General features: G+C 40.0%; 1 protein-coding gene across 4 annotated transcripts in view; it reads left to right on the top strand.

Annotated features, from left to right (window-relative positions):
- Window positions 1-298: 298 nt before the first annotated feature.
- EXOC6 (exocyst complex component 6) overlaps window positions 299-13,331 on the top strand; it is a 101,007-nt gene continuing 87,974 nt past the window's right edge. For 2 of the 4 annotated variants that reach the window (XM_007429955.3, XM_007429958.3), the window contains exon 1: window positions 299-549. In XM_007429955.3, coding sequence (XP_007430017.2) covers window positions 434-549 — 116 coding nt within the window. In that variant the 5' untranslated portion in view covers window positions 299-433. Of the gene's footprint in view, window positions 550-3,719; window positions 3,852-13,331 lie in introns of those variants that run through there. The other 2 variants (XM_088129003.1, XM_007429959.3) reach the window with 1 other exon arrangement.

A 13,331-nucleotide genomic window follows, 5' to 3' on the forward strand; every position in this document is an offset into this window, starting at 1 on the left:
GGACATTTCTTGAGGCCAGCAGATAAAGTTGAAAAGGTGACCTTATCTAAGTGAACAGGGAAGAATCAGAATTTATCCAGAAGTTAAAAGTATAATTACTTTTAAATCAACATCTGCTCCATCTTATTGCATGGCCATAAACTCTTCCATTTTATTGTTACATGACTTTCTATAAATATCTAGTATTTTAATGGATGCATCCTCCAATTCTTTTAAAATAAGTATCAGTGAGCTAGATTTGGCCGCAGAGAGGCTTTGAGTTCAGGGCTGTAAGCCAAAGCTTACCAGTCAGGGCAAGAGAAACAACAGCTGTGCCACTCACACTGGTGAATAAGAGAAAGTCTACAGGACTACCATGTCATACCAAGGACTGCTTTCCCTTACTGATGGCATAACAAATTTTAAGCTGCTTGGAACAAGTTAATACTTGATCATGGCAACAAGCACCAATCTACAAGGATTTAATCTGGAAGAAAACAAAGATAATGTCTGTGAAACTGTCCTTGGTGAGATTAAATACTTGGAGCTGCCTTTAGGAATCACTTTAGGGTAAGTACCATATTGCAAGGAACCCTTTTATTCTACTGATTCCTTTTCCCAATTTTTGCTTTGCTTATTCATTTATTTATTCTTGCTACAAAATGCTGAGCTATTGCACCGTTCCTACGAACCTCAGTGGGAGTTAGACCTGTTCCTAAAGTAGCCAGTTCAAAATGACATCTCAAAATTGCAACACAGTGCTTGGTTACAAGGAAATACATTTTCCTCCATTAGGTTCACAGCGTTGATGTTTAATTAAATTAAAAGGGTGTTCTTTCATCTCTAAGAATTTATTTGGCTTTCTCTTTTGAGCCAGTTTTGCTGATGGCAGATTTGTGGTGGGATTAAAATGTATACCAGTCAAATTATGTCCCTTTTTGTTATTCTAAACCACCCCCACTCCCTACACGTAGCTCTTTTTTATTAAAAGTTGTGTCTGCTGCTAATCATAACTTATGGAGTAAAGTACAGAATTGTCTGATATTCATAATAGCAAATTAATTTATTACATGTTAAGATGCAGCAACCTGAAATAAAGAGGAAAATATTTGTATTTTCATGGTCATTTTATATATTAAATTACAAGGCATGACCCTCAAGTTTATTTTTAGTACCTGACAGAGTATTTTAAAATAGCACAGCGTTACTTTGCATATCAGTTGACTGGAGAAATTATATTTATTCAAAGTCATGGTCCCAGTGATTTTTCCTCCTGTAATATACAGTATATACAATATCTTATAATATGAATAATGGGGTGGGGGGAACATTTTAATCATTTTCTGATCAAACCAAACATTGTTGTAGCTGTAGCAATACAGTGGCTGCACTTTTCATTCTGGAAGGAAGAAAACTCTTTAACTTTATACTCTACTAATTTTAATTGTTTCCTTCTGTTTTCACTTTTGTCATCTGGAAAGAACCAGGTTAAATGCAAACTAGGTTAGAATAGTTGGGCCTTATTTGCCCAACTATTTGGGTTTCTATCTCACAATATTTACATCAATTGGAAATCATATATGTAGATCAGTGTTTCTCAACCTTGGTCACTTGAACATGCGTGGACTTCAACTCAAGGTGTCTACACATCTTCAAGTGACCAAAGTTGAGAAACACTGATGTAGATATGAAGTGTCTCATATTGTTGGTATGTTGAACTTTATACCATCCTAATATGAATTAAAACAAAAAAGGAACAACCCAGAATAGTTAATTTGCCCAGAGATTGGAGAGTGAAAGGAAGCATATTCTGGCTTCATCCACTGGCAGAGGACAAAGGAGAATTGGTTCCCTGGTCCCAGGAAGAACATCATTGGAAGGAGGCCAGCTTGGCCCTCATATTGGCCAGAGAAGGAGCAGCTGCAGGCATCTTGCTTCAATCTTCCCTGCCAGGTAGATCTGTCAGCTCCTCCTGGCCCAGCCCCAGCCCCAGCCATTGGCCAAAGGAACAAGAGCTACAACTGATCATTCAAACCAGAGTTCCAGGATAGGAAGACTAGCTTAAGTGGAACTGTAGAGAAATGCCACCCTCCCTCTTTTCTGTCTTCATACCTTGTCTTTGAGGTTGTGACTCTCACAGCATAGCCGCTCTCTCTCTTCAGTTAATAGGAGCCAGTCTAAAAAACAATGATTATTAGAAAAACAGGGTAATAAAAGTACAGTAAATCAAATTCAATAAAACAAAACAAAATTATCATCATCTCAAGGAAGACAGACTATGGTCATGGAAAGCTCTGGATTATGGAAAAAGGGAGAGAGGAGGTAATGAAATACGTACCCTGAGAAGTGCTGGCTTGCTGGCCCCCCTCCCAAAGAGAAAAGCGTAGCGTGCAATGTTTTTATTTCATGGTCCACCTTGTGTCAGAGCAGGGGAGGTAAGCAGAATTCGACCTGGTTAGCACTTGGAGGGGAGTATACTAGGGGATCTCAGAGCCATAGGCTAGATTGGGAAATGTAAAAAAAGCTGAAGAAAAAGGCTGCAAGGTATGGTAAAAACAAGTCATGATGGTGGTCATGAGGGTGAAACTGAAGCTCTGCCTGTTTTTCATGTGTACCATACGTAAAATGCACGTAAAAAACAGGCAGAGTTTGATGAAGCTGTTGTGGCTGCCATCTCGACATTTTGACCACACCTTGTGGACATCTTTGAAAAAGGGAAAGGTCAGCTGCTTCCATATCATCCCCCAAAAATGATGTGGACGTATCCATGGAGTCACGAGAGGTCACAACTGACTCGATTTAATTTATCTCCAGGTTCTTTATATAATTTTTAAAAATCCACCTGAGGACCTCCCAACTTCTGGCTACATCCTGATTATAATGTGCATATATAATATGTTTGGTCATGTTCAAAGAATGCAGTTTCTTAGGGAAAAAAAGGTGGAATTGTATTTCCTTTTCTTTAGAATGTGTTTCTCCTTCAGAAGAAGATACTGTTGACTTAAAATTAAAAAAAAAACTCATTTTTTAAAAAGTGTTTCCAGTATTTTAATTAATTACTTTATCACCCTTGCAGGAATTCAGTTATGCTGAGCAGGTGAAACTGGTGCAAGATCCTCCAGTAAAGTTTAACCAGAGTGTAGAAAACCTTTGGCTATCCAGATGTTGAATTACCACTTCACACCTCTGGAACTTCAGCAACATTTGGCCAGCTGCTGGTTCCTCTACACCCCTCCTGTAACTGCTAAAACTTGCTGGCTTTCTTCAGAAGGGGCTCTTACACCAGGACAGGACAAAAAGGGGTACTTCATACCAGTGTTTCTCAACCTCCCCAACGGACTTCAACTCCCGGAATTCCTCCAGCCAACATGCTGGCTGGGGAATTCTGGGAGTTGAAGTCCACACATCTTAAAGTCGCCACGGTTGAGAAACGCTGCTTTACACAATACTCCCTTTTCATTCCAAGGGGAAAATGCATAGATTAGTTTGCATACGGTCTTCCAAGGTACTTTTACAATACAGACTGACAGCCCCATATGTTCCGGACTACAATTCCCACCACACACCCTCAACTGGGAAGGAGCATGGGAGTTGTAGTCTGACACAGCTGGAGGCTACCAAGTGAGGAAAAGCGCCCCGGACGCCAGAAGCTCTGAAGGTCGCGGGCGCCCGCCCTCCTCGCTGATTCGCTCCCCTCGGCTCCGCAACGGATCGCCCCGCCCCCGGGCCCGCCCCCTCGGCTTTCTCTCTGCCTCCCTCCCTCCCTGCCCCGCTTCCCTCCCATGCAAGATGGCGGAGAGCTTGCCGGAGCATGAGCGGATCCTGCAGGAGATCGAGAGCACAGAGACGGCCTGTGTGGGACCCACCTTGAGGTGAGCGCCGGGGAGAGGCCGCAAGCAGAGGCCGCACCCGCCGCGGGGCCCGAATGCCTTCCGTCTCCCCCGCTTTGCAACGCCGGAGCGATGACAGCTCGCTCCCGGGGAGCGCACGAGCCTGAATTGCGCTGGAGCCGTGCTAAAATCAGGGGAGCGGAGTTGCAGCCCCCCGGGGTCCCCTGCCTTTCCGTCCGCGTGGGCTGGGGGATTTTTTAGTGGGGGGCGCCCTTCCACTTAATTTCCCTGCCCGTTGCTTGGCAGTGCCGCTTCCTCCGGCGAGGGGGAGGACCAACTTCGCCCGGGCGCCTCTTCGCGGCCCCTCGCTCCTCAAGGGAAAGGCGCCTTCCTTTCTCACCTGGCGGCTCACCTGGCCTCCGGGGACGCGGCTGAGCAGCCCCATCGCTGGGCTAAGCGTCCCCTGCCTTGCTCTGAAATCAGAGGGGGAACTGCAGCTTCTCCTTAGAAGCGCAGCTGGGGTTCCCGGGCTCTTGTGGGGCGCGCATTTCCCTGTCTTCCGGCAACCTGTGAGCTGTCAGGTGGAAACGGTGAGACAGGTGAAGTGGGAGGACGAAGCCACTACTAGCAGTAGTCCTTTGGCCTCTCTCAGAGCGCTACATTTTCTGCGGAAGTTCTCCAGTCAGGATCAGCTTGTTCGGTCTCCCCACCCACCGGTTGTAAATGTACCACGAAGATACTCATTTTCTTTTCCCATGTTTATTTCTTGGCACTTCTGGGGCTTATCTGTAACAGCCTCTGGCTGTTATCTCTCCTTTGGTGAAATGTGCACTATCTGGGAAAATGCATGGAGGCTTGCGTCAGGTTGTCTTTGTAAACCTGATGTAGGTGTTTGTGTTTTGGGACTTGTCAGTCAGTGGGTTTCCTTTTGTAGTCACTGGAGTTGTAAATCAGCTTCCTCTGAAAGTGTTTGGCAGTTTTATTTGAAGTTATTACTTCTTTAATAGTATTTTTCCTTCTAATGATATGCTCAGTAGTGGTATTCTATGTAAAGCAAGTGGAGCAATTCTGTTCTAACTAATTACAGACTGCTGTGTAATACTCTGGATTTACTATGTTGCAAACTTTCTGCTACAAAGATATGGGTGATTCTTTATTGTCTGGAAATGGGAAGACTTCAGTGTATTGTGATTCGTCTTCTCTGTTCTGCCCACGGCATATCTTTGTCTTGTTCCATGGAATAATTTTCTAGGATGATGCAATTACATCTTTTGTTGATGAATGTTTACTGACATAGTGCCGCTGACACATGATTGTATCGGACAGCTAGAATGTGTGTTGGCTATGCTGGCTTGCTGATACGAAACTTCTGTGCCCTGTCTTTCATGCTTGCTTGTTAATTTGGCTCATACAACATGCTAAGCCAAAAGCAATGAACACATCATGGCTTAGAATATTGCATAGGTTCAGGCATTGTAGTTTGTAAACCATGGTTTATAGCTTATCTCTGAGATGTGAAAATATCTTAGTACTGAGTTTTTTTAAGAGTTACTTGCTGAAGGTACATGATAAATTGTTAACTGTACCCTCTGAGAGTATGTACAGTATTAAGTAAATGCCATAATTATGTGTACAAAAATATAATTACTTAAAGCTATAAAACAAATTGATTTTTCCCTTGGATATTTTTCATGAGACATTTCTAATAAGTTATGTTCTGGATAAGATGTCCTATTAATTGTAAAAGTTGTTCAGTTTTCTCCTAACTCTGAGCTGAGGAAGATTACTGTATAAAGTTTGTAAGAAGGAGCTTATGCAAAGCTATATAAAGTTCATAAGATTACAAAATTTATTTCAGTATATTTTGTGCAAGCAAAATTCCTAGCAAGTTATGCAAAAGACAAAGGTGGATTTGCACTGAATGCAGTAGCCATATGTTACAAAATAAAAATGGCCAACTTACTGATGTTATATTATATACACACCAAATATTTCTTGTAGAAGGCTGAGGTGCTGAAAGTCAATGGCAAATACACTTTTACTACTTTAACCCATTTTGGATTTTTACCACAGATATAAATATGTATTAAGCTGCTCATAATTTCCTCTCTGTCCATTGTAATACTAGATTTTGAAAAAACAATGAATTGCTGAATTCTAAAACCAATCAGTGGTTCTTCTAACAATGAAGAATCATAGTATTCTACAGTTATCTTATGTCAGTGTTATGGCTGTTTAAATAATCTTACTGGAACAATTTTTATAAATCTACCTGACACCTTTAAAATAGATGCAACTTTCCCCTATTTTATTCCCATTATGAATAAAAAGTATTTAAGGTATTGATGTTTTACATAGGAAAAATATACTTAGATAAATATTTAATGCATTCAAGATAATTTTAATTCAAATAATATTTAACAGATCAACATATAGAACAAATACAGTTTTCTAATATAATCACTTTGTGCAATTAATTACTATTTGCAAAAATGGAATTATTGTCCTTCATGGAAAGACATTGCATTTTTTTAATAAAGTTAATATTGAAATGTTTTAACTGTAACATTAGAAAGATGTTGGAGATGAGATGATATTCCACCCAAACTTGCTCTTTAATTCTCCTTATGATAAGTCTAAGATTATCATCTGTGCAGTATTTATTAAATGTGCTTCTTGACAACATTGAATCATGAAATAACTCTATCAAACACCTGCTTTAAATGAGACCTAACCATTGCTGTTAGGAACTTGGATTCTTCAGGTCCTTTGGAAAGCCAGTTTCATATTTTCCTTTGGTTTTTGTCTAGTAAGCATTACAATTTATTTATCTAGTGCAACTGTTGTAAATGTTGTTCTCTCCATGTATACAGCTTTTTAAATAAACTTAGAAAAATGTTTAGTGTGGACATGTTTTTTCTAGATTGCTGGTGTAGGAAATGGAAGAGCAGAGAACTGCATTTCTTTACTACAGGTGAAGAGTCCCAGGAATGTCCCCTTGAAGCAGGTGTCCCTCAGGATCAGTCTTAGGTCCTATTTTGTTAACATTTTATGCCCTGATACATGGGCTTCCAATATAATTATTCTGATGATACTCAAATCTTATGAATCTTTTCTGACCCTTGATGACAATACATAGTCAGTTGTGAGGAATGTCTCAGTACCATTTCCTCTTGGATGCTCTTCCACCACCTTAAGCTGAACATAAACAAGACTGAGATTGTTGTGTTTGGTTTGATTGTCCTTCCCACCCTCTACAGAGTCTTCCTCCTGTTTGTCTTCAGAACTCCCAAACTGTTCTAATTTACTTTATCTGCAGCCTTTGGGTATTGATTGACGACCAGCTGACTTTGTGCCAATGTACTGATTTTATAGCTAGGGCTACTCATTTTAACTTGATGAATATTCATATGATCTGATGGAGAAGGCCATAACATTACTGGTACATGCTTTGATTGTCTCACAGTGACATTGTAATAGTCTCCTGGCAAGTGTCCTCAATTTCTTTCTCCACCCCCCTAATCTTAGTCCAGAACACCGCTGTTTGGACTGTTCTGGACTTTTACATTATGCTTATGTCTCAGTACAGCATAGAATTCTTCACTGGTTCCTATTCAAGTTACAGCCCAGTTTAAATACTGGTGCATGTGTTTAGGGCCTCTGGTCACCCCCACCCCCCCAAATATCAGTCTACCCTTACTTCTTCTTACAATTCTGTTCATTTTTACAGTACTCTCTTGGTTTCTTGCTCCAGGGGTCTTGGTCTCCAGGTTCTGGGCCTTGATGGACTTGGCCCCATGACTCTGGAATCAATTCTTTTCCTCCCTTTGTCTCTATAGAAATTTGGTAGTCTTTAAACCCCTTTTAAGAGCTTTTATTTGATTTGTATATTTGTGCAGAGTCTGGTTGTTCTCCCCTACTCTTATTTTGCTGACAGTTCTAGGTTAACACTTGTTGAAATTATGAATGTAAATACCATGGTCCTGTCCCAATCCAATTCTTTACTGGGTTGTGAACTAATGTTATTACATTTACAGGTAGTCCCTGGGTTAAGAATGCCTGGGTTACAGACAAACCATAATTAAGAATGGAGCCTATTGTAGCAAAATTCGAGTTAAATACACAATGATTCAAGTTAAGTACACAATGGTTCAAGTTAATTACACAATACTACTTATATGGTATTATACAATAATACTGTTCTGGCTTATATACAGATTCGACTTAAGGACAGACCTTGGGAACAGAACTCGTCCTTAAACTGGGGACTACCTGTATTTATAATTGTGTTGTTTTATTCTGTTTTGTACCATGACATGGTAAAAGCACTGATGATGATGCTTGATTCCTATATTGGGTACAGCTAATCTACATATGTTCTAATTTGGAATTCTGTGAGGTTGTCAGGCCTGCTGTTCCTGGTCTCCTGTGGCCACCAGATGATGCTTAAAGATATAATTGCTCTTAAATTGCAACCCCAAACTCTCTGAAGCCCATGTTTTAAAATTAGAACATGATTAAAATGAAGTCAACAGGAGTTGAGCTTAACTCAAAGAAGACTTTAGTTTTGAAGATTGTATGGTTGCTATGTATGAATTAAATTAATCTTACAGTAAGTTAAGGCACTTTCCACAGGTATAACATATATTCCAAACTGGAGTTGGACTCACTCCTGGTTATTCCAGAAGAAACCTAAGACAATGCCTGGTTAAATTTTATGTATGTGTCATTCTGCATGGAGATGTTCGCATGGGTGTGCTTTCTTTCTGATTATAAACACATCTTTTGATATTCCTGTATGCAAATTATGTGGTTCGGTCTTAATGTTCTGAAATTCTCTGTTTCACAATACAGTATGACATCAACATGTGAGATATGTTGGTGAAGTTTGAGTGTTCAGTGAATTTGTGAAGTATACTTGGTAGTCATTGCTGGGTTCACATGTCATATAGTTTGAGTTCATGTTTGTTGAATAAACCACAGTTGACTGAGTTCACACATTATGCTAAGCTGTAAACCATGCTGTACAAGCCACAGTAGTTGAGTACATAGATCATGCTAAGCCAAAATCAAAGAAATCAATTATGGGTTGTGTGGTAGTGGTGTAAATTGAGTCAATATTTTTGGCTTCTACAGTGAGAAAAATAATGCTAGGAGTAACTTGAACATAAAGTTGATCTCAACCCGGCAATTTGTTTTGGAGTCTAGCAATTTGTTACGGCCATGGGGGATGTCATTAATGTGTTATTTTTCCCTATAGTTTTTTCAAAATACAGTGAAGCAAACCGCGCACACCCGAAAAGGGCACGAAGCAACGGAAAAACCCCGCCTCCTGCGCTCGCCAGCTGGGCTCTGCCCTAGGAAGGAGACTCTGGCAAACCACTTCCGAAGAACAGTTGCCTGGAAAACTGCAAGGACTCGTCCAAGCAGTCACTGCAGGGTCAGCAATGACTGAGCGCAGACAAAAAAAAAAAAAAAAACTCTTTTCCAACCTGGTAGGAGAACTTTAGTTATAGATGTGCAGCAATAAGCTTGCCTGCTTAAGATTGCATTTGAAACAAATGCAGCTAGTAATAGAGCTAGGAAATAACTGTTTTATATAGCAAACAGTACAGTATTCCAAGACATTTTCTTACTGTTTTCTCTCTAAGACTGGAATCAAGGCTGCACTCTTTTACATTAACTTTTCCTAATCTGGCAACCCCCATTATCCACAACCAGCATTTGAAGGGTATCAAGCTGGGAAAGGCTGCTTATTTGTATGCAAATAAATTCAGATAGGTACAACCAGAATTATACATGCATAGGAGTGCACTACCTATGAAAGATCTGAAGATACAGGATCCAGGTTATATATTTCTGTTTTTCAGTCCATCAGCCAAAAAAAACAAACAATCCCCAGACAGGTTTATAAGGGAATCCTAGCATACACTTTGCGTGGTGGACTGGTAAAAGGATTAAGCTCTGTTTTGCAGAGAAGGATTTTTGAAGTGTAAATTTTAAACAATTGTTGTAGAAATTTCAACTCTTTGTTGAAGAGTTGTTGTTTGTTTGTACTATGAGAATATAATAGAGTTTCACTGTCTGTAAATTCAAATAACTTAGTCTTCTACAGTTTCAAAAATCTATGCCTTGGAATTAAAAGCAACCTCTGTTTTTAGAGCTGTCAGTTCCAACTGTGTTCTAGGCAAGTGGGGTGTTAGCTATCTATAGTAGCTGTATTCCATTTACCTATAAATACCCCTTTCATTCCTTTTATCCGAATTTTAGCTTAGGTTTAGTTTGTGTTAGCACTAGGTACATAGGATTTCTCCCATGTTTATAAGATGTTGTGCTTTTGTGATTGTAAACTTCTTTTCTTCATGTGATTTTTCCTGCTACCAACCTCCAAACTCTGTACATTTGCCACCTCTGGGAAGTTTTCCCCTCTCAGTATGTACTAGAGCAGTGTTTCCCAACCTCAGCAACTTTAAGATGTGTGAACTTGAACTCCCAGAATTCCCCAGTCAGCTGAAAGTTGCTGGGGTTGAGAAACACTGTGCTATAGTGCCAAGAAATATGTTCCTTATTTCTCTTGGAGAATCATGCATTTAAACCCATGTTCAGTTATTCCTCTGCTCATTGAGTAGTACCAATAGTGCCTAATACAAAGTTATTTTTACTGCTTTAAGAATAACTGTTATTTAACTAATTTCAATCATCAATCTTCTGGATTTCTTTCAGCGTGCTTAGATCAGCAGACTGCCAGAGGCGTCTTTTAAAGGCAGTGTGGTTTTTTTAAAGGTCTATAATTTTCAGTATTAAAATCAGTTTCACTCTTGACCTCTGTGTATATAAACTTCCTTGAAATAACTGTTGTGTACATAACTGTGCACAGTATTGCAATGCAAAATTTGAACTGGAATAGGGAGAACTGTAGAGGAGAAAATGTAAATGTCATTGTCAGATTAGTGTAATTTTTTTTTTAAATTGCACAATTCAAAAAGTTATAGTTTTTGAAAAAAGGTGTAAATCAAGGGTGGGAAATTTGTATTCCCTCCCTTTTTGCATCCCCAAAACACCCTTTCCTGTAGTACCTTATCAAAACTTAGTGTCAAAATACCAATATTGGGGTGAGTTTTTTGGTGAAAAAACATGATGTAAATGTATCTATTTTACCTATACAACCCAACCCCCAAAAGTCAATGATATTGCCACTTCTGGTTTAGCTCTTGCAGGCTGATCTCTCTTTTTTGCTGTAAATTATGCTCATCCCTTCACTGTGCTGGTTCAGTAATTAATTGTATGTGGTGATAATTTTAAAGCAGCCTCTACTATTAATATAAGTTTCTTGGCACCAGGATACATGGAAATGTTGGAATGGTCCAACAGATGCTGTACCAAGATTTAGGTGTAACCATTTACTTAGAATAGGAACTGCATAGTTTTGGAGATCAAGTATAGCAAGTTTAAGCAAGGGCCTAATGTGCTGCCCACAGAGCACTTGGGAATGACCTGCCTAAACATGTTGTGCACCATATCTGAAGAGATCATTTTGCTGTAGTTTCATCAGTTGCCTTAATCTTGATGGGAGTTGTTAATTACTTTTTATAGCTATTAAAGCTAATTTTATATATTATGCTGTTCTCTTTTTGCCACACCTGTCCAATTGCACCATCCATTGTTTGCTCAACAGATGGTTATAGTAAATGATGTTTTATAGCAGCCTTTTCCAATCTGATGCCCTCTGGGAGTGCTGGACTGGCTAAAATGGGCAGAATTTAATCCATCATTGCTGGATAGCATCAGTTTAAGGAAAGCTCCTTTACAACTTTGAATTTTAGATTTTCACTGATTGAGACTTAAACTAAAAGTAGAAAATATAGATTAAGAACAAATCCACGTAGCCTCTTTGCTCCAGCACAAGAACACCTGTAATCGTTTTGTGAGCACATGTCTGTATCTCAATGTCCTCCCACAGGTGAGGCAGCCCAAAGGTAACTTAAGTGGCTTTGCTCTGGAAAGTGGTGTTTTTCCTAATATCCTCTCTTAAGATGTTACATGCAGGCAGTGTGGGGTACGTTGATGCAAATTGGCAAGGTGGCCTGAAATGATATGTTCCAGGCTGGTAATATTGTGGCTCTGGTTGGTTCTGTTTCCTGTGGGACACCTCCTTCAGTCCTCTTTTGGCTGCAATGAGGATGCTACGCTGTCCCCAATTATATCAGTGCTACAGAAATTGCAACTGAAAAAGTCATTCTTTTTAAAATTCTGCTTATGTTTATTTCATTGTATGGTTGACCTAGTAAGTGGTTGAGTTACAAAGAACATTAACTCTTTGCTCCTGTGAGCTGGTTGAAAGATTGAACAGTTGACTCGTCACCCTTCTCATTGCAGACATCATAGGAGAGCCCTCTGATTCTTTGCTGCTACTTAGTTGTTGAAAGGTAAAATGGTCAATGAATATTTATAAGACATAAAAAACACAATCAGACACTGGTATGATGGGGAAGAACAAAGGTGGTGTGGTGGGGTGGGGGAGGCAGTGCACAGAATAACTGAAGTGTGTAAATCAATTGGAGGAGGCTTTTCACATGGTGGATAATGTTGGGTGGGACTGGATGTTCAGCTGTGGAAACCAATTGTGGCCCTTGGAATATTGCATGTAAAAGCTGAACTGTATAGGCAGCTGAGCAGCATGGACCAATCCTGCGTGTGTAGTGAGGATGTGCTATGTGGATAGCAAGATGTAAGACAGTGTGATTCCCTAACAGCTGTGTGGGATGAGAGGGTAGTATGTCCAACCAGCTGTGCAATGTAAGTGTGATAAATGTGGATTTGCAAATATGGCTGTTGTATACCAGAAAATGAGAGCCAGTTTGGTGCAGTGGTTAAGGCACCAGGCTAAAAACCAGGAGACCGTGAATTCTAGTCCTACCTTAGGCACAAAGCCAGCTGGATGTCTTTGGGCCGGTCACTCTGTCTCTGCCCTAGGAAGAAGGCAATGGCAAACCACTTCCACTTGCCAAGAAAACTTCAGGGACTTGTCCAGGCAGTCACCAGGAGTCAACACTGACCAGAAGGCACAAAATCAATAAAAATAAATACCAGAAAATAAGCTTAATTTGACTTTCTTCCCCTTTCCATCTGTGTCATGGCAGATAAACTGTGACCCAAAGTTTGTAAATGGTTCCCTGAGTTCCTCACGACTACACTGCCTAATACTCCTTTCCTGCCATTTTGTGGCAGGAAACCCTTTAAAAAGTAGCAAAACCCTAGGATTAACTTGACATAATTAAGCAACAGAAATCACACATATTTGCTCTCCTTCCAAAACAGGGCAAAAACCCTAGAAAATTATATCCCCATGACCATGATATAACTATTCAAAACAAAACAAACCAGACCCTCAGAGACCTCTGTCCTCCCTCCCCTAAATTAAGTACTGCCCCTGGGCACCAGAAGGTTACTACTGTAAGCCCTGATCTGTACAGTTAAGATAAATCTGAGTTCCCCATTTTGTAAAACTGCCCCAAACAATAT

Source organism: Python bivittatus, unplaced genomic scaffold, assembly GCF_059951505.1.
Source record: "Python bivittatus isolate LINGU-HERP-01145 unplaced genomic scaffold, Pbiv_v1 ctg000780_np1212, whole genome shotgun sequence".
In the NCBI taxonomy this organism is placed as follows: Eukaryota; Metazoa; Chordata; class Lepidosauria; order Squamata; family Pythonidae; genus Python; species Python bivittatus.